This window comes from Moschus berezovskii, chromosome 2 (assembly GCF_049115385.1).
Source record: "Moschus berezovskii isolate FMDL1 chromosome 2, NW_MosBer_1.0, whole genome shotgun sequence".
NCBI classification, from domain to species: Eukaryota; Metazoa; Chordata; class Mammalia; order Artiodactyla; family Moschidae; genus Moschus; species Moschus berezovskii.
The window spans coordinates 70055744-70078799 of NC_142461.1; the positions used below are offsets into that span (position 1 = coordinate 70055744).

Below are 23056 nucleotides of genomic sequence, written 5' to 3' on the forward strand. Positions count from 1 at the left end.
GTTCAGTTTATATTTTCAACTCCCTTTAAATACTCTTAAGTAATCCATGTGCTATTAAAACATAGAAAGTTTATTTTCCTCATATTTTCCCCCTGAAATGTTAACACTGTATTTTATGGGTAAATCATTTAGTATAAATATTATCACTTTAACATAAGCAGGAATCTTTAAAATATTTTCTTAAAAACTAGATTTTAATTTCAAATAAAAGTATGAATACTTGTAGCTGGTATGTAAAATTTCCACAGTTTGATTTTTATAGTAAATATTTTAATTTTATTTTTGATTTCTAATGTTTTTAATACAGATTAATTTAAATTTTCATAAAAGCATATGGGGCATATAAATCCCATAGTAATAGAGAACATTTTTGGTAATCTGCATAAAGGTAAATATGCTTTAATGACATATTATCATGAGTACTTTAATTTAGGCAGGAAGTGATCTACACTTGATAGTAAGATACTTTGACATCCTTACTTTAAAAAATACCAGGCATGATAAACTAATTAAATTATGTTTCAATAAAAATATAAATTACCCTGAAAAACTCATAGTCAAACATTCAACTATACCTTTTAAAAATATCAGCTTTGCTGATGGTTATAAAAAAAAAGAGAAAAATTAAAAATAAATTGAAAGAGTTAAAATTTTGACTCAGGGCTGGGAGTCATAATGCTGTCAGAAGTGTAACTAGCTCCCTGAACCCAAATAAATCCAACATTTTCTGCAACACAACAAAATTGAACTGAGGGACAAAAATCTTTGCATGCTAAAACAGTGCCAAACAAGCAAAGAAACAAATCTGATTATTTTGTCTGATTTCCCTAATTATGAGTTCCCTTATTACTTTAAATATTATTGGTACTATTTCAATTTGTTTTAGTTTTCATGAAGATTACAACAATGGCTTTTTACTTTATATTAAAAATCTTGAATATAATTCATCAGCATAAGCCTGCTGGAGGTATTTTAAAGAATTATCAATTACCCAGAGCATCTCTAAAAGCTGTTGTCAGGATCTCTACTATTCAGAGATTTATTAGGTTCCAGATTTTTGCTTTACATATGTGTATTCTTATTTTTTGCATTTACCTTTTACCTTTGTGTTTTATAAACTGTAGCTTGTTTTCATTGTGCTCTTACCTATAGGAACTATTATCCCAAATATAGATGAAGAAACCAAGCTTGGGAAAATAGCTGATTTTTTTTCCATCTTCTTTTATCTGGTTAATCTCCTTTAAAGGACTTTTTCCTATTTTCAATATGTCATACTTTGACACATCATTTTGAAAATAACAGGTTTGAGTATCATGTGGTAGATAAGTTCAGCTGGTTCCAACATTTAGTCCAATAAAATCACAATTATATCCAGAGCCTCACACATGATCACTCATCCCAGTTAGCCATTAAAAAAACAACAACAACAACAACACTGCAAAATCTCATATATTGTCAAAGACAACTTTGTACAGATTAAAAAATAAAAAATCTATGCACACCATAAGAAAGAGAACCAAAAAGAAACTTATACTGACTGTGAATCAAATGGGCCTAACTTCACATATCAGGAAATGTGTCTCACTGTGCAAACTGAACTATTTTGAATCCTAGTTGGATCCCAGCAATGTGCTAATTGCTGGGTTGACTTTTACATCAATGTGACACAAGTCCTAATTCTCAGGGTTTATTGTCTCTTAGACCTGAGCTGCTCTTAGAGTGACATTGCTAGACTGCACCCAGCTGGGATTTGTTGACCACTGGTCCACAATGGGGTAAGTTTAACTGAGGATAAGCATTTAGATGCTTTGGGAGCAATTTAACAGTGCTGCAAGATCCAAGGAAAAGGCACTGGCAACCCACTCCAGTACTCTTGCTTTGAAAATCCCATCGACGGAGGAGCCTGGTAGGCTTCAGTCCATGGGGTCGCGAAGAGTCGGACACAACTGAGCGACTTCACTTTCACTTTTCACTTTCATGCATTGGAGAAGGAAATGGCAACCCACTCCAGTGTTCTTGCCTGGAGAATCCCAGGGATGGCGGAGCCTGGTGGGCTGCCATCTGTGGGGTTGCACAGAGTCGGACACGACTGAAGTGACAGCAGCTTAGCAGCAGCAAGATCCAAATACGTAATAAATGAACTAATTTATTAATACCTGAGCAGAAGCTTGGCTTCTGCTTCATGAAACTTTTTCAGGGGTCTCCCGACCTCCAGCATGTGTTATGACTTAACCGTAGTCTTTTCAATATACACCAGAGGTACTTAAAATCCAAAATCTGCTTTTGATGGATAAATGATTTACAACCTACAGAATAAATTTTGAAATTAGCTAGCGGTTAAGAGTTGAAGGAGTTAAAAAATACAGTATCACTTGATTCTTTTTGTATAAAACTTTAAGGTGAATATCCCCAAATTTCTAAAATTGCTATAAGATCTCTACTTCCATTACCATCATCCTTTAGAGACTGATATCTTCTCACCAATAATGTTATTTTTTAAAAAAATAGAGCTAGCCTAGATATACATCATCCCCTGAGATTAGTGTCGTCAATCTAACCTAGATTAGTTAACAAGAAGGAAGCTAGTTCATTTTCTATATTAAAACCTCTGAATATTGTTGACATGCTAGTTCCTGTTCAAAATCTGAGAACTGGCATTTAAAGTGAATAATCACTATTTCTCTATTTGTTTAATTCTGACTTAGGAATGACAAAAATTACCAATAACAATCCTTTCTATGAGTTGCTTGTATATTATCTCTCAAACAAAGCAAATATGAAATTTCTGTTTTTGGAGCCCATTATTATTGTGGTACTTATTATATTTTTGCAATGTAATTTTTGAATGGTTGATTATAAGAAGATAAATTTGGAGACTGTATATGAAATGCCTATTTATCACTTTAATTTCTAGTAATTCACTTTTTATCGTATTTTTCAAAAATATAAATTCATGGAAAATAAAAAACAAATTATTAAATTTTAAGATAGCGGTCTTTCACAATAGTTTTAGAAGCACTGTCTTAGAGTAGGTTAAATATGTTATAATCAAGGCAGAAATTTCTATATGAGAGAATCAGTCTCTGGGGTTTACAGAAAGATGATGTCCCTTACTGCTGGCAGGAAAAGGAACAGTCACTGTCTTTGCACCTGGAAATCAGGTTTCAAGTGGGATAAAAATGTAAGCTCTCTGATTGGGGAAGGGATTCCAGGTAGAGAAAACCGTGTGGACAAAAGTACCAAGTCAATAGAGCTTTTGAGACCTATGAAAAATATCAAGTAGTTCAATATCTCTGAAACATAATGTACAGTAGAGGAGTAGGAAAGAGGCCAAGCTTGATTCTGAGAGGCCTGGAATACACCGGGAAGACTTTGAAATTTATTCAACTGGCGAAGGGGTCCCTCTGATTTTTTTTGAGAAGTGAATTTTTTTACAATTTTTAGCTGAGCTTTACAAAGTTATATTTGCCAGGAGACTGCTGGATGTCTAGAGACCCATGAAACTTCTCACTTATGAAGCAGTCTGTGATTAACATATACATGCTTCTATATATAAAACTGCCGGGAGCCAGCGAGGGAAATCCTACCCTTGGCAAAGGTCAACTGGGGAAGAGGCTTGACGGGCAAAGGCTAATCAGGACTCGAGGAACCCCCTGGACTTACCCGAGCATCTACCCCAAAGAAAACTGGAGTCTGACTGCCTTACTATCTTACGCCTTTTACCAAGTCCTCTAATACTTACGGGGGCTTCCCCCCAACCACCTTTCTCTGAAAACATGAATTCAGAGCTGTAGTTAAAAGTTCTCCTTGGCTTAATAGGAGTGTTCCAATCCAAGCCCCTCTGATAGCTTTCTAACTTGCATGACAAGTTTGTCCAGGCTCTTAACAACTATGAATGTGACTGTTTACAGCCTCCCAGCCATGCAAGGACAGAAAGCCTAATATTCTAAAATACAGGAATTTGTTGAAGAAGTTAAAATCATTAGAATAGTACTAAAAAAGATTTCATTGTTGAATCAATGCTTGCTGCAAAGTTTCCTCTATCTATTGTATCCTTGGAAATATATTAATCACATATAGAGAAAATAAGTAGTAGCCTTTGATTTAACCACATCAGATCTTAAGTTAATAAATTCCTTTCTTGTAGCTCACTACACCCTTGCCTTATAGGAATGTAACTTTGTCATGTGTCTTTGGAGAATAGCACCTGCCTTTAGGAAAATCAACTTAAAAGAATATAAGCCTTTTTCTAGCTAACTAACCTTTGTTAGGAGAGAAGGCCATAAACTGTTAGCAGGCCCCCTGGCCAGAAGATGATGTAAACCACCTAGAACTTTTGTATATCATGAGACATACAAAAATAAGCCCTGATCCTGATAAGGGTCAAGACTGCTGACCCCGCGTGATTTTGGCGTGACTCTATACCTCTCTTTCTCTATTTTTTATGTGCACAACTTAGGGTATAAAAACAGCACTGGAAAATAAAATTTTGGGCCTTGCTCACTGAAGCTTGGTCTCCCCGTGTCGTTCTTTCTCTTTTTCCATCCTTTTCTCTATTCTCCTTTTTCTGGTTGAGATCCTTGGAGCGCTGGGCCCTCTGCGTTTACTTATCTGCCTGGGCTCCTAAGACCCACTAGAGGGGGTGCCCTGGTGGTGTACCTCCAGTGATTCCAGAGGGCACCTGTGGCCTACGTAAACAGAGCAAACCCCGTGCTGGGGTTTTATTGGTTTCCTGCGTAAACCAAGGAATCATCAGCCCCTGTCTCTCTCTCTCTCTCTCTGACGCCGACGCCGACGCCATTCATCCCGAGGATACCCTGGGCCATATCGAGGCTGGTCCCCAATATAAAACAGGTAATCAACAATGACCTACTGTACAGCACAGGGAACTCTAGTCAATATTCTACAATAACCTATAAAGGAAAAGAATCTGATAAAGAATGGATATATGTATATGCATAACTCAATCACTTTGCTGCACTTAAGACAAACACAACTTTACTTGCAAATCCACTTGGAAATAAAAATTCACTTGTAAAATTAAAATTGAATTAAAAATTTAAAAAATAGTTATAAAATCACATAAATGTATACATTTATCAAATAAAATTTAGAAAAATGAGTAAGCAAAAAAGAAAAAAAATCAGGTCAAAATCCAGCTGTTTGTAAACACTCACTGGTACACAGGAGAGACAGTATGAACCATATACTATCCACTCTGTTTTAAAGAAATCTTTGTTCACTTTATATACCACGTTGTTTTTAGTCACCAAGACATATCTGATTCTTTGTGACCCCATGGTCTGTAGCATACTAAGATTCCCTGTCCCTCACCATCTCCTGGAGTTTGCCCAAGTTCATGTCCATTGCACTGCTGATGCCATCCAAACATCTCATCCTCTGTTGCCCTCTTCTCTTTCTACCATACACATCAATAAATATGCTTATAAATTTTTCTTTTAGTGACCACGTAAGTTACCATTATATGGATACACCTGGAAAATGACATGATTGCAATATTCAACAGGAAAGGATTAGTCACACTGACATCTATATCCATGAGGCTATCAAGGAGGTAATAACTGTATATGTTAAAAATTGGGAATGGCACCTCAGTGAAACAGTGAGAGAAGACAGGTTTTATACTTTGAACATATTAATTAAAGCAGGCTCCAACTCTTATCAGCTGTGTTTTGGATAAATTTTTTGCTTTATCCTCAGTTTTCTGGAGTTCACCATTATAACTTACATGTTATCTATGAAATACATCTATAAAGATACAGCACAAAGCCTAGCATAGAAGCCACTCAATATCAGATTTTTCTTTGATGATGGATTGATCCTCAAATATATGTGGGAGATGAATAACATTAAAGAAGATAGATGTCCAGGACTCAAGGTGACATAACTAGGAAGAAGACACTATAAAAATGGAGATTTCAGATATCTGAGTAGTGTAGGGGAAGGCAGATGTTCTGCTAACCAGGAACATGAGCACCCATCCAAGCCTGCATTGACATTCACATATATATTAATGTTGAAGGAGCATAATGAATGACATTACTGCACTTCAGCCTACACATGCCAGGGTCATCTATAAGCCCTCAGTCTCCTTCACTAGCAATGTATTAAACATGCATATGGTGACCCCTAACAATTAACTAAAATTTCCAAATGAGCATAGGTGAGACTCCTTCAATCCACTTATATACTTTGGAATCCTGGTGAAACATTATTAGCAAAAAGAAGTTCACGTTTTACATCTAGACATAATCTGTGACAATGAAGCCAGGGTTACACATTGTACTCATAGTGCCCATTGTATTTTCTGCCTTTGTGAGGAATACATAAATAGGCCAAGTATCTAGTGATTGCCAGAAAGGTGATCTGGACTGCATAAGAGGAGTAAATGAAGATAAATCTATTCCCCTGCTCGAAAAGCAACCCAGCACACACAATCTACTGACAGTGAATCAATTCCTTCAGTAGGATTTATGAAGACGGCATGCCTCTAAGAGCTTAGATTTTGTTTAATCCTGTTTAAAGGGTTGTTTTATGTCAAATTCTTTTATAAGTATTATTGATTTTAGGTTTTACTTAGACCACAATAATAACATTGCAGCTTTATCCAAGGATATAGTCTTAAAATCAGGTTTACCAATGATTGGTAAAGAAATTATGAAAAAATGATTAAAATGACTTACTCCAAATAATATTTTTGTGATACTTTGTAAAGCATTAGAGTAGAATGTGTGTCCTAGATATTGAAATATGCCTAATTTAGCACACAGTTCACTGCTTAAACATCCCTCCAGTCCTTTAGTACTTTGATACCTAAGTGCAGTTACACACAGGAGTAAATGACTTTTTAAATAGCCCAATCTAACCTGAGAAGGGAGATGAGACCCATGATTTTTCTCGCTTTCCAAAGTAATTGACTACACAAATTTCTAACTGTTTGATCAAAATCATGGTGAAGAAAACAGAATATTATTCAGCATTTCAAATTTAATGACTAACATTTTTTTTGGTCACCTCCTTCAATAGAAAATACTGGCTAGCAAGTAAAAAGATGATTTGCAAAATTACATTAGCACACCAGGAGAACGGTTTGTGAGAGATCTACCTATTAGAACAATACTAGAAAATTATATCCCTTCTTAAAATTTAGTAATAGTACTCATCTGAAATAAATCAAAGAGTTTTGTACATCTGAAATAATCAACACAAAGGCAACAATATGGCAAGACCAAGGTTTATGAAGAATTCAGAATCAAAATATACAAAAATAGATTAATAAAACTGCTATCATGTTTTCTCTATTTGTAATATCATCAGCATGATAATATTTATCTTGAAACGAATTTCAACTGAAACTTGAGTTTATAGAAAAATAAAACTGAAATTCAATTAAATGCTTTCATTTATTTATTCAAAGGAAAAAAAAAATCACCTTAAGTGCTTGCTGATCTCCAAAAACTGTATCTGTGATAGATAAACAAGTATGATTTGGCCCCTGCCCTAATGAATTAAATTACCTTATTCTTACAGCTTCCATAAATTAACACTTAATTTGCAGACATAAATGTACTTAATTAGGATATTACAGAAGAAAGGATGGACTGTGAGACAGTATTTATTAGATAAAGCTCTATGCTTTGAAATAATCTACTCTATGCCTTGAAAACAAAGCAAAAATATATACATATTATGTCTAAATAAAGTGAAGGGCAAAGATTAACAGCTATCAAGCCACAGTGACTGGGGCTTCACAGGTGTCCTAGTGGTAAAGAATCCACCTGCCAATGTAGGAGACACAGGACATGGGTTTAATCCCTGGGTCATGAAAATCCACTAAAGGAAGAAATGACAACTCACTCCAGGATTCTTGTCTGGGAAATCCCATGGACAGAGGAGCCTGAAAGAGCTACCACCCATGGAGTCACAAAAGAGTCAGACTTAGAGACTACACCACAAAAAGAACCACCACAGTGATTAGTATGGTTAGGCAAATTGTGAAACTCAAGGAATGGAAATGTGACTTCCTTCTTTCTTTTCTAAAAGATAATTTTTAGTTCTTTATTTATTTTTGGCCATATCATGCTGCATGTGAGATCTTAGTTCCCCAACCAGGGATAGAGCCTCTGCAAACTTCAGTGGAAACATGGAGTCATTACCACTGGACCACCAGGAAATCCCCTGACTTACTTTTCACCAACATATTTCTTATGACTGGATTACACAGTAATTCCCCCCACAAACTCCCATAAAGACAAACTGAAGTCCCTGGAGCCACTAAGTGGTGTGAGTTAATTAATTAACTTGAAATATAAATGCTTTTTAAAACTTTTTAAAAATAACAAAATAAGGAATAACTTAAAGAAACTGAGGCGGTTTCCTAGCCAAGCCAGAAAAAGGCAAAATACAAATGTTCCCATGCTCTTTCTGTCATTTCATCTTCGTTAGAGTTTCCTTAGTTTGTGGCATTTAAACTTAAAAAAGAAAAGTTACAGAGAAAAGAAAATTAGCTTGATTGTCAAATTTGAAGCACTTATATATAGGCTCCCCATACCTATACTTCTATACCAATAAGAATTACCTAGAGAAATGCTAGAGATATAACATGTGTTTGAAATCACATAATTAATGATTATGAGGGAAGAGCAGATACAGAGCAGTCAATCTAATCTTTGGGAGATGATTTTATTGAATACTTAAGAAAAGGTTTTTATTCATAAAAGCCAAGGTATACATTTCTGACTAAATGGCATATAAAATCATTGAAGAATAATGTCAATTAAAATATTAATAGAAATCTCATTATTTAATTTTCACCATACAGAACATGAAATAAATGTATAAGAACATATATACATACCATTGATCCACCGAGCTTCTGGATCATGAAGCATAAAGTCTTTCCTGAAGAGGTCTTCTAAAGACAATCTGGTTTCTGATGAATTTGTGAGTTCATCTAAAATAAAGTAAATTTTAGGTTAGACACTTATCTCATGTTACTTTTAAAAACTAATGAATTATAATATTTGTACTATTTTGCTTCAAAAACATGTTAACAAGATAACAATATAAAATGGCAATGCTAATGTTCTTTGGCCTTAGTAGTTTGTTCCATGACTTTATGTTGTGATATATAATATGAAAACAGTGAATTGTGCCTCAAAGGATACATTTTTCACTGTTTAACCATGATCCAGCCCACTATTTTCCAAAATAACTTCAACATATTCTCTCTAATGATAAATTCACAATTTTGTTGTAAATATCAAAGATGAAGAGGTAAATGTTATAAACAAATATGATAAATAAAACTTCCCAAATTGAAAGGAAATTCACCAAATAAACAGAATAAATGCCAAATTTCAACAAATAATTACCATCCAACAAATACTGTGAGTCTAGGAGTCAAATGCAAAAATTGCAAAAGTAATACAATGCCAGAATATGAATGAAAAGTACAAATTCATATTAGTCCCTGACACATAAATTAGGTGTATTTCCCTTTTATTTTCCAAAATCTAAGAAACAGAACCCGATTTAAGCACCAAAATTAAACACAGCAAGCAAGTTTTCAGATGAAAAAGTCTATAAACAAGTTAGGGATATTTTATGTTCTTTGTAAAATAATGCCATTGTTTATTTACTGTATAAAACTATCTTTGTGACCTTTCAGCTGTGACCTTAACTCTTGTTGAAAATAAAGTGTCAACAATATATGCTAACATCATTAGATACTATTTTTTAAAGGCTTACTACATATTGCAGCAAGGTTTTGTTTCTTCCAGTAGAAGAGTTGGGGCAAAGAGTCAATAACTTTAAATGCAATTTCCTTCAACATGAGTCAAGCATGTGTTTAACCCACAAAATAATTGCTCAGAAACAACTGAAAAATAGATAACAAGTGGAACTAGTGAAAGCCATGTGATCAAAGCCTAGCATAAAATTATTTGCAAAACAAAATGCTCCATTTGACAGTCTCATATGACAAAATTTAAAATTACCTTATTCATTCAACAAATAATAGGGCTCTTAATTTCCAAGGTATTAAGTGCAGGAGACATATCTATTCCATGTCCCAAGGGCTTCACACAAAGCAAGAAAGAATATGATAGATGTCAGAATGAGGATATAGAGTACTATATAAACAGAAAGGAAGGAAGGGAAATACCTTGCAAAAGCAATCAGATATAGTTGTTGAGGAAATTTATGTACCTTTTATTGCAATGTGCTTTAATTAAAGACCAAATGAGACCACTTATAGTTTGTATCTAAAATATCCTGAGAAAAATTCACTTATCTGCCTCACTGAAAAAGATCCTGATGATGGGATAGATTAAGAGCAGGTGGAGAAGGGGTCAACAGAGGATGCAATGGTTGGATAGCATCACTGACTTGATGGATATGAGTTTAAGCAAGTTCCAGAAGTTGGTGATGGACAGGGAAGCCTGATGTGCTGCAGTTCTTGGGGTCACAAAGAGTTGGACACAACTGAGTGACTGAACTGAATGATTTCAACACAGCAACTGATACATGTTTTGACTTTGTATGTTGTACTACAGTAAAAATCGGATTTTGATTAAAAATAAAAGACTTCAATGAAAAAAAAATGAACAACTATCAACTATTGCTTGTGGGAATGAAAAATGGTACTTATACTTTGGAAGACAGTTTGGTGGTTTCTTATAAAACTAAACATATAATCTAACAATTGTGTTCTATGCTATTTACCCAAATGAGTTGAAAACTTACAGTCACACAAAAATCTGCACATGGAGGTTTATGGTAGCTTTATTCATAATTGCTAAAACTTGGAAGCAACCAAGATGTCGTTCATAGGTGAACAGATAAACTGTGGTCCAGATGTTGTGATATTATGCAGTGATGAAAAGAAATGAGCTATCAACCATGAAAATCATGGAAGAATCTTAAATTATTAAGTGAAAGAGGCCAATGTGAAAAGACTGCATACTGTATGATTCCAACTACTTAACACACTGAAAAACGTAAACATTGAAGACTCTAAAAATATCACAGAAAACTAACCAAACTGATCACATGGATCACATCCCTGTCTAACTCAATGAAACTATGAGCCATAACATCTATGGCCACCCAAGACAGACAAGTCGTGGTGGAGAGTTCTGACAAAACATGGTCCACTAGAGAAGGGAATGGAAAACCACTTCAGGATACTTGCCTTGAGAATACCATAAACAGTATGAAAAGTTATAATGCCAGATACATGTAATTATACATTTGTCCAAACTCATAGAATGTACAAAAGCAAGAGTGAACCCTAAAGGAAAATATGGACTTTGGCTGATAATGATGTCAATATAAGTTCATCAATTGTAGCAAACATGTTGGGTGGGATAATAACAGTGCAGAAGGTTTTACCCAGGTGAAGGTAAAAGGGAAATTTCTATTCCTTCTGTTCAATTTTTCTGTGAACATAAAATTCCTCTTGAAAAGAAAATATATTCATTTTTATGTTAAAGTTAAATGACCTGGGCCTTTCAGGTTTCATTTCTGGATCTTTCCTTTGTGGAACTTCCCTGTAGCTCATATGGTAAAGAATCTGCTTGCAATGCAGGAGACCTGGGTTTGATCCGTGGGTCGGGAAAAATCCTCTGGAGAAGGGAATGGCAATCAACTCCAGTATTCTTGCCTGGAGGATCCCATGGACAAAGCAGCCTGGCAGGGTACAGTTCGTGGGGTCGCAAAGTCAGACATGACTAAGCAATTACTACTTTCAGGTTTCAAAATACAGAGAAAGGGAATGGCATGGACAAATGAAGGAATGAGAACATCTTAACCAAAAGGATGAGTGCTTTTTGTTTGACAAATAAAAAAACCCATGATTCTATAATTAATTTTCTGTCATAGGAGTTTTGGATTTTAATAAAATGAGCTAATTTTGTTAGGATTTCAGAAAATGTATTTATTCAATGAGATATCTCAATAAGACTGGATTTTATTATAGATAAGTTTCACAATGTAAAGTTTCCTGAGATTATATTAAAAGCACCATAATTTGTCCAATCCAATCCTTTCCATTTCTACATGATTATATTTCATCATCTCTATTTGATAGGCATTTATTTAGCTGATCCAAGGAAATTTATACAGGTAAGAGTGGGAGGTAGGATCTAACTTTCAATGGGAGGGTAGATTATTCTAACACAATATATTAAAAATGATCCTTATCAACTGAATTGAAAAATTAACTGTAATTTTGCTCCTAGGTAAATTCCACATATTTTATTTACTGCATCTTTTAGGCAGATATAAAACAAACAAACAAAAAACACCTTTAAAGCAATTACACCACACCATATAAATGTTATTTTCAAGTATTAATAGATTTTCAAATACTATTTCTCAAACATGCATTCTTTCATATGAGCTTGAAAGTCAAATTAAAACCCACCAAAATAGAAATCTTACTAAAATAGCAAAACATATACACAGTGAATTGAAAAACTCTAAACATTTTGTAATATAAAGGTTTTTCTTTCAGAACTACTTAGTTCACTCATATTTTATGTACACTAATTGTTTCATCTTCTACTTTTCATATAGATCCTTTACATTTCCTATTGTATTTACTAGTAAGTATATATGTTTTGTTTTGGGTTTCCCTGATAGCTCAGTTGGTAAAGAATCTGCCTGCAATGCAGGAGACCCCGGTTGGATTCCTGGGTCAGGAAGATCTGCTGGAGGAGGGATAGGCTACCCACTCCAGTATTTTGGGCTTCCCTTGTGGCTCAGCTGGTAAAGAATCCACCTGCATGCAGGAGACCTGGGTTCGATTCCTGGATTGGGAAGATCTCCTGGAGAAGGGAAAGGCTACCCACTTCAGTGTTCTGGCCTGGAGAATTCCATGGACTGTATGGTCTATGAGGTCGCAAAGAGTCGGACACAACTGAGCAACTTTCTCTCATATATATGTTTTGTTACTGTGAACAGAATACTTCCCATTCTTAATCTAAATAACTTTATATACACACAGAGTTAATCATTACTTTATTTACCATATCACATTTGCTTTAAAATGCCCATGGAAATGAAATCTTTTTTTTTCTACTTATTTAATTTTATCATCTGAAAATAATTCTTCCTTTTCATAAAGTTTAAATTTATATATATATATATATATGTATGTATGTATATTTACATACACATGGGTTTCCCTGGTGGCTCAGATGGTAAAAGAATCTGTCTGCAATACCAGAGACCTAGGTTCAATCCTTAGGTCGGAAAGATTCCCTGGAGGAGGGCATGGCAACCCATTCCAGTATTACTACCTGGAGAATCCCCATGGACAGAGGAGTCCATGGGGTTGCAGAGTCAGATATGTCAGTGACTAAGCACAGCACATACATATATATGGGCTTCCCTGGTGGCTCAGATGGTAAAGAATCTGTAATGCAGGAGACCTGGGTTCAATTCTTGGTTCGGGAAGAGCCTGTGGAGAGGAGAATGGCTACCCAGTCCCGTGTTCCTATCTGGAGTATCCCATGGACAGAGGAGCCTGGCAAGCTACAGTACATGCGGTCTCAAAGAGTTGGACAGAGCAACTAACACTTTCCACTTTCACATACATATACATATGTTTATATATATATACATACACTTATATGTAAAATATATACACATATCGGTATATACACAGGCCTATACAAAAGATATATAAAATTTTCAGATATTACAGATCACATGCAGCAGGAAGAAATAATACAGAAAGACAGATCCTTTATACCCTTCATCCAGTTTCTATCAATCACATATATCTGCATAATCAATAGCACAAAAAGAAAATTGATACTTTCCATCAACTTTATTCAGATTTCACCAGTTTTTCATTTATTCATTTGTGTACGTGTATGTATATGTGGCTGTATTTATTTCTATGTAGTTGTATCAAATATGATGAGCACTAGTAAAGACAAAGAACAGTTTTATCACCAGGATCTCCTGTGTTGTCCTTTTGCCACATAGCCTCTCTCTGCAACTTTGGCAACCACTAATCTACTTTTCCACAGTGAAAAGGTTGGCTTGAAGCTCAACGTTCAGAAAACAAAGATCATGGCATCTGGTCCCATCACTTCATGGGAAATAGATGGAAAAACAGTGGAAACAGTGTCAGACTTTATTTTGGGGGGCTCCAAAATCACTGCGGATGCTGATTGCAGCCATGAAATTAAAAGACGCTTACTCCTTGGAAGGAAAGTTATGACCAACTTAGATAGTATATTAAAAAGCAGAGACATTACTTTGCCAACCAAGGTCCGTCTAGTCAAGGCTATGGTTTTCCCCGTGGTCATGTATGCATGTGAGATTTGGACTGTGAAGAAAGCTGATCGCCAAAGAATTGATGTTTTTGAACTGTGGTGTTGGAGAAGACTCTTGAGAGTCCCTTATACCGCAAGGAGATCCAACCAGTCCATTCTAAAGGAGATCAATCCTGGGTGTTCATTGGAAGGACTGATGCTAAATCTGAAACTCCAATACTTTGGCCACCTCATGCGACGAGTTGACTCACTGGAAAAGACTCTGATGCTGGGAAAGGTTGGGGGCAGGAGGAGAAGGGGACGACCGAGAATGAGATGGCTGGATGGCATCACCGACTCTGTGGACATTAGTTTGAGTGAACTCCGGGAGTTGGTGATGGACAGGGAGGCCTGGCGTGCTGCGATTCATGGGGTCGCGGAGAGTCGGACACGACTGAGCGACTGAACTGAACTGACTGAATCTACTTTTCCATCTCTATAATTTGCAATTTCAAGGGTGTTGTGGAAACATGCATTATGTAATATTTTGAGATTGGCCTTTTTAACTCAGCATAATTGATTTGAAATCCACTTTAGTCATTGAGTGTATCAGTACTCCATTTCTTTTTGCTGTTTGCTGATATTCCAAGGCATGAACGTACCAGTTTGTTGAACTGTTCATCTGTTGAAGGAAATTTGGGTTACCATTTGTAGTCTGGGGCTACTATCAATAAAGTTGCTATGAACACTATTTATAAGTTTTTATGTGAACATAAATGTTCCTTTCCTTGGGATAAATGCGAAAATATGCAATTTTTGGGTCATATGGTACATATTTATTTTTGTAAGAAAAAAAAATCCAGTTTTTCTGCATTCCTACAAGGATTTTTTTTAATAAGCTATTCTAACATAAGTATAATGAATGCCATTGTGGTTTTAACTTGCATTACCCTGAGAGCTAATGAACATCTTTTAATGTGCTTATTTGTGATATTTATATCCTCTTCAGTGAAATGTCTGGTGATGTCATTTGCCCATTTTCTAATTGGATTGTTTTGTTTGTGGGATTGGTTAACTTGAATTTAGAGAGTATTTATATTCTGATACAAATCATTTGTTGATATGTCAACTCAAATTTCCTCCAACTCTCTCACTTCTTTTCCTCCTCTTAAAAGGGACTTTTGCAGAGGAAGATTTTTTGTTTTTTCAGTTTTGATAAAGTCTAGTTTATCATTTTATAAATCACACTTTTGCTGTCAAGACTTAGAATGTTTCAATTAACATTGAAGATTTTCTTTTGTCCTGAAAGAGTCATAGTTTTATATTCTACATATAACTCCCTGAATGATATTGAGATACATTTTGTCTATCATATGAGGAATAATTAGAGATTCATATTTTATTTTACATTTTTTGGCATATTGCATGACAACTAACTGTTCCAGCAGCATTGATTAAAAGGCACTTAATTCATTTTAGTGAATCATTTCATTAGCATCATTGTCAAAACAATGTTGAATAATAATGATAAAAATAACAATCCTGTTGTTTTCTTCTATTATGGCAGCATCTTTAATATTTCATTATTTAATATATTTTTTAGATTATTGGAAAGGAATCTCTATCATTCTTAAGTAATTTGTTTTTATTCCTATGACATTTAGAATTTTTATTTGAAATTATGTTATGATACACTTACAGCCTTTTATGTAAAATATTTTCCTTTAATGTGTTGATATAAAAATTGTTGAAAAGAAATTTCCTTATTCCAACCACCATTATTTCTATAACAAAATCCACCTGCTAATGGAAAATTATTATTACTTCTATACTGCTAATGTGTTAAATATTTATTTAAATATTTTAAAAATATTTTTTAAAATTTTTAATATTTTAAATATTTTCAAATATTTTTAAAATATTTATTTAAATATTTTTGAAATATTATTTTTTAAAGAATTAATCTAATGATTTTTTTTTAATTTTTACTGTACTGATCATTTAACACTTCAATATTTTATTAAGGATTTTAAATTTCATATATTTTGGCAATCTGAAATAGTTTAATAATTTTAATAGTAAGGACTTTTTAACTCCAATTGCCTCTGGAACTTATTATAAAATCAATTCATCAAAGTAATTCAAATTATTGCGATGAAATCTAAAATTTAAACAATACTCAAATATAACTTAAGGATTAATTCATTTGTCTTCATTCATTACTGAGTGAGCTCCGTACTTCATTTCTTTTCTGTTTTTTCTATTCTTGGCTCATTTCTTTAAATTTTTCCTTAGCTGTGAGGCACTATCACTGAGGTCTCTTGAATTTTTCAGTCCTAGAATAGAGACTTCTTCCTTCAACACATAATGAATAATTAAGCTTCTGTTTTGATAACCTTCGAGCCTGACTTTTATCCCCTATCTCCTTTCATCTCCACATCTTATCATAGTCTTTTGGGGTCTTCATCCTTGGTAAGCTACCATCTCTCTTCCAGATGCTCCCTCAAGTCATATTGGATATTAATAACCTCACTTGAGAAAAAACATAAGCTCTGCAAGTTAAAGATGTTGACAAAGGTCACGTGGTGAGTAAGAGGCAGGACTGAAATTGGGGCCTACATCTCTTTGACTTACTAAGCTACAATGACTCACAAAATAAGTTTTATTTCCTCATTCTCTTTGCATGAGTGCCTGCTAAGTTGCTTCAGTCTTTTCTGACTCTTTGCGACCCTACTGGACTGTAGCCTGCCAGGCTCCTCTGTCCATGGGATTCTACAATCAAGAATACTGGAGTGGGTTATCATGCTCTCCTCCAGGGGATCTTCCGTACCCAGAGATCAAACAAGCATCTCTTATGCTTCTTGCATTGGCAGGCAGGTTCTTTACCATTATCACTGCCTGGGAGGCCCCTTATTCTCTTTAATATTGTGTTAATTAAATATTTTTAAATATACAACTTTATAGAGATAACTTTGAGAATATTCTTACTTCTTTTTAGCTACAAGAACCTTTCTCCTAATTGAAATTCAACTGCTGTATGTACCTCTCCAGACTTTATTAGCACCCTATTCTGTTCCAGCCTGATCATGAAAGTGTCCATCTATTTTTACACATAGAGCAGTGTCAGAGCATTCACAAAAAACTGGGGCTTTTGTTTGTTTTCTTCAGGAAACTGTCTATAATATATCAGCTTGAAACTCCACATTTACTCTTGGCTCACTGTTGCATGATATTTAGTACAAATATTAGTAGCATCACTTATCACATCTCATCAGCTAACACGTATAACTCAATTGCAACTTGATTTCTAAGATAATTTATGGTAGAATCAACTTGAGAAACCCAACTATTTGATACATTTTATTAATGTTCTCCCTATTTTAACTCCACTGTTGCACTTAAACAGAGAAGCCTGGTTTGCATTCATTCCAAGGCTCACACTCATTGCAATCACTCACATTAGACACTGAGAAGGTAGCTTAGAAGGAAATTGGTATTAGATTGTAAATAATTTTAAGAGATGATCCCTGATGCACAACTCCTTTCTTAGAGATTCCCTGAGGAAGAAATTCTGATATCAGTATCTGTTTCCTAATATCAAATATGTATATATTACTTAAATTTAATATTCACCTCATAGACCTTGGGGTTTTCCTCATAGTTCAGTCGGTAAAAGAATCAGCCTGCAATGCAGGAGACCCCAGTTCGATTCCTGGGTCAGGAAGATCTGCTGGAGAAGGGACAGGCTACCCACTACAGCATTCTTGGGCTTCCCTTGTGGCTCAGCTGGTAAAGAATCTGCCTGCAATGCGGGAGACCTCGGTTTGAACCCTGGGTTGGGAAGATCCCCTGGAGAAGGGAAAGGCTACTGACTCCAGTATTCTGGTCTGCAGAATTCCATGGACTAGTCCATGGGATTGCAAAGTGTCAGACATGACTGAGCAACTTTCACTTTTCTTCATAGACCATTAGTAAGGTAGTTGGTAACACATCTTATTTCTAGTTATTTTGTAACTAAATACACTTCTGCAAAGTATGTGTGTATATATATATATATATATGAGTGTGCACACATGTGTAAAAGTCTTAAAATCTAATATATGTTGATAGTTGCAATTAAAATCCTAAATATTTGCTGACCAAATATTAATAGAATCCTATGATTATGATTATGATTATGAATAGGAGCACAAAGATCCAAAGAGATGCACAATATAACAATGGTCACAAGTATTTAATGAACTGGAAACAGTAATTACTTGCTAAATTGTTACAAGATATAGAACCTTAACTAAAACATTAATATTTGGCAACAGAATAGGAAACAGAATTGACATTAAATAATTCATTCCATGTTCTTTTCTCTGTACTCGTCTGTCATTTATGATCATAGGCTTCTATCGGCATTTCTGTGCTTTCCTCCAAAAATCCAATCTTGTTTTTAAATGGCCTTTTGAAATAAGTTAGCTGTATAATCATAGAAGAGAAAAGAAAGTTCTTCAGAACTAAGCTGAAGAAAAACTAATTTGTGACTTTCAGTACGTGTTTTCTCTACTGAAATTGTGTTAACTTTAACAGGTTTACTCTTGATATTCAGTTCAGTTCAGTTCAGTCGCTCAGTCATATCCGACTCTTTGCGACCCCATGAATCACAGCATGCCAGGCCTCCCTGTCCATCACCAACTCCCGGAGTTCACTCAAACTCATGTCCATCGAGTCGGTGATGCCATCCAGCCATCTCATTCTCTGTCGTCCCCGTCTCCTCCCACCCCCAATCCCTCCTAGCATCAGACTCTTTTCCAGTGAGTCAACTCGTCGCATGAGGTGGCCAAAGTATTGGAGTTTCAGCTTTAGCATCAGTCCTTCCAATGAACACCCAGGATCGATCTCAGTGGTTCAGAAATATTTCTTTTAATGTAAATCTTAAATTTGAAATAATGTCATATTAAAACAGTAATAAAAAGAAAAGTCTAATCAGGTAGTTATTCAGAATTCTTCTCTCTGCTCATGGCATTCTCTGTTTTCTCTCGATGTCCAATATACCACCACTTTTATGTCCCAGTTCTACATTTAAATCTCTATTTATTCTTAAAAGTCATTATCATATCCCATCTTTAACATCAGTACAGGCTAGTCTTCTAGTGCATTTCCATTTTTAAACATTATCAATTTTTTAAAGTTCATGGAAAGGGTAACACCCCCTCCTTACAAAACTAGTTGAAAATACTGAATGCAAATGATAGCAGTCACACCAAATTCCATATGTTTTCAAAATATTTGCTGATTGCGAATCTCCTCGTCAGACTTAAAAGTTTTGTTTTAGTATTTAACAACTAAAGCACTAATTCCCCTTTGATTTTCCATCATTTTCCTACTCTGTTCTTTCACTAGGATGATGAACTGTGACTCAGAATACTAAATATTTTCAAAATATATGTCATTTGAGATCTTGAAATATATAATATTTCAAGTTCTTTTAAATATTTTCTAATTTATCACCAAGAAAATGAACAAAGGATTACCATTTCCAGTTAAGGAGCTATATATACAGTTCAGAATGTAAAATTGAGGAATAAAAGTACATATCATTGAAACAGAAGAAAATTACAAGGTAAGTTCTGGTAAAAGCTACATATCTTTTCTTTTTTATTACTAAATGAAGAGGTATATGGAAATCATTAGGCAAGGTAATCAGCTCATTTAATGTTAGGCACTGTCTTTATTATTATTAAAATATTAAAAGGTATAGGTCAGTACAAAGCAAATTTGAATTTTGAAATTTCAAAGTCACAAAACAAAATGTTTTTCCTCCCTCTTGAGTTTTTGTCTCTTTCATAGTTTCCTTTAGCCTCAGTTCAGTTCAGTCTCTCAGTCGTGTGTGATTCATTGTGACTCCATGAATTCCAGCACGCCTGGCCTCCCTGTCCGTTACCAACTCCCAGAGTTCACACAAACTCATGTCCATCGGGTCGGTGATGCCATCCAGCCATCATATTCTCTGTTGTCCCCATCTCCTCCCGCCCCCAATCCCTCCCAGCATCAGAGTCTTTTCCAGTGAGTCAACTCATCACATGAGGTGGCCAAAGTATTGGAGTTTCAGATTTAGCATCAGTCCTTCCAATGAACACCCAGGATTGATCTCCTCTAGAATGGACTGGTTGGATCTCCTTGCAGTAAAAGGGACTCTCAAGAGTCTTCTCCAGTTCAAAAGCATCAATTATTCGGCAATCAGCTTTCTTCACAGTCCAACTCTCACATCCATACATGACCACGGGAAAAAAACATAGCCTTGACTAGACGGAACTTCGTTGGCAAAGTAATGTCTCTGCTTTTTAAATGCTATCTAGGCTGGTCATAACTTTCCTTCCAAAGAGTAAGCGTCTTTTAATTTCATGGCTGCAATCAGCATCTGCAGTGATTTTGGAGCCCCCAAAAATAAAGTGTGACGCTGTTTCCCCATCTATTTCCCATGAAATGATGGGACCTGATGCCATGATCTTTGTTTTCTGAATGTTGAGGTTCAAGCCAAACTTTCACTCTCTTCTTTCACTTTCAAGAAGAGGCTTTTTAGTTCCTCTTCACTTTCTGCCATAAGGGTGGTGTCATCTGCATATCTGAGGTTATTGATATTTCTCCTAGCAATCTTGATTCCAGCTTGTGCTTCTTCCAGACCAGCGTTCCTCATGATGTACTCTGCACATAAGTTAAATAAGCAGGGTGACAATATACAATCTTGACATACTCCTTTTCCTACTTGGAACCAGTCTGTTGTTCCATGTCCAGTTCTAACTGTTGCTTGCTGACCTGCATATAGGTTTCTCAAGAGGCAGGTCAGCTGGTCTGGTATTCCCATCTCTTTCAGAATTTTCCACAGTTTATTGTGATCCACACAGTCAAAGGCTTTGGCATAGTCAATGAAGCAGAAATAGATGTTTTTCTGGAACGCTCTTGCTTTCTCCATGATCCAGCAGATGTTGGCAATTTGATCTCTGGTTCCTCTGCCTTTTCTAAAACCTGCTTGAACATCTGGAAGTTCAAAGTTCACATATTGCTGAAGCTTGGCTTGGAGAATTTTGAGCATGACTTTACTAGTGTGTGAGATGAGTGCGATTGTGCGGTAGTTTGAACATTCTTTGGCATTGCCTTTCTTTGGGATTGGAATGCAGACTGACCTCTTCCAGTCTTGTGGCCACTGCTGAGTTTTCCAAATTTGCTGGCATATTGAGTGCAGCACTTTCACAGCATCATCTTTCAGGATTTGAAATAGCTCAACTGGAATTCCATCACCTCCAACTAGCTTTGTTTGTAGTGATGCTCTCTAAGACCCACTTGACTTCACATTCCAAGATGTCTGGCTCCAGGTGAGTGATCACACCATAGAGATTATCTTCGTCATGAAGATCTTTTTTGTACAGTTCTTCTGTGTATTCTTGCCACCTCTTCTTAATATCTTCTGCTTCTGTTAGGTCCATACCATTTCTGTCCTTTATCGAGCCCATCTTTGCATGAAATGTTCCCTTGATATCTCTAATTTTTTTGAAGAGATCTCTTGTTTTTCCTATTCTGTTGTTTTCCTCTATTTCTTTGCATTGATAGCTAAGGAAGGCTTTCTTATCTCTCCTTGCTATTCTTTGGAACTCTGCATTCAGATGCTTCTATCTTTCCTTTTCTCCTTTGCTTTTCGCTTCTCTTCTTTTCACAGCTATTTGTAAGGCCTCCTCAGACAGCCATTTTGCTTTTTTGCATTTCTTTTCCTTGGGGATGGTCTTGTTCCCTGTCTCCTGTACAATGTCATGAACCTCTGTCCATAGTTCATCAGTCACTCTATCTATCAGATCTAATCCCTTAAATCTATTTCTTACTTCCACTGCATAATCATAAGGGATTTGATTTAGGTCATATCTGAATGTTCTACTGGTTTTCCCTACTTTCTTCAATTTAAGTCTGAATTTGGCAATAAGGAGTTCATGATCTGAGCCATTAGTCAGCTCATGGTCTTGTTTTTGCTAACTGTATAGCGCTTCTCCATCTTTGGCTGCAAGAATATAATCAATCTGATTTTTGTGTTGACCATCTGGTGATCTCCATGTGTAGAGTCTTCTCTTGTGTTGTTGGAAGAGGGTGTTTGCTATGACCAGTGCATTCTTGGCAAAACTCTATTAGCCTTTGCCCTGCTTCATTTCGTGCTCCAAGGCCAAATTTTCCTGTTACTCCAGGTGTTTCTTGACTTCCTACTTTTGCATTCCAGTCCCCTATAATGAAAAGGACATCTTTTTTGGGTGTTAGTTCTAGAAGGTCTTGTAGGTCTTCGTAGAATCGTTCAACTTTGGCTTCTTCTTACTGGTTGGGACATAGGCTTGGATTACTGTGATATTGAATGGTTTGCCTTGGAAATGAACAGAAATCATTCTGTCGTTTTTAAGATTGCATCCAACTACTATGTTTCAGACTCTTTTGTTGACCATGATGGCTACTCCATTTCTTCTAAGGGATTCCTGCCCACAGTAGTAGATATAATGGTCATCTGAGTTAAATTCACCCATTCCAGTCCATTTTAGTTCACTGATTCCTAGAATGTCTACGTTCACTCTTGTCATCTCCTGTTTGACCACTTCCAATTTGCCTTGATTCATGGACCTAACATTCCAGGTTCCTATGCAATATTGCTCTTTATAGCATCGGACCTTGCTTCTATCACCAGTCACATCCACAACTGGGTATTGGTTTTGCTTTGGCTCCATCCCTTCATTCTTTCTGGAGTTATT

The 23056-nt window shown here is 35.6% G+C and overlaps 1 protein-coding gene across 1 annotated transcript in view; it reads right to left on the reverse strand.

Annotated features, from left to right (window-relative positions):
- The window catches only part of DPP10 (dipeptidyl peptidase like 10), an 822212-nt gene that overhangs the window by 591032 nt on the left and 208124 nt on the right, over positions 1 to 23056 (reverse strand). The window contains exon 3 of the mRNA XM_055397567.2: positions 8879 to 8974. Coding sequence (XP_055253542.1) covers positions 8879 to 8974 — 96 coding nt within the window. The remainder of the gene's footprint in view (positions 1 to 8878; positions 8975 to 23056) is intronic.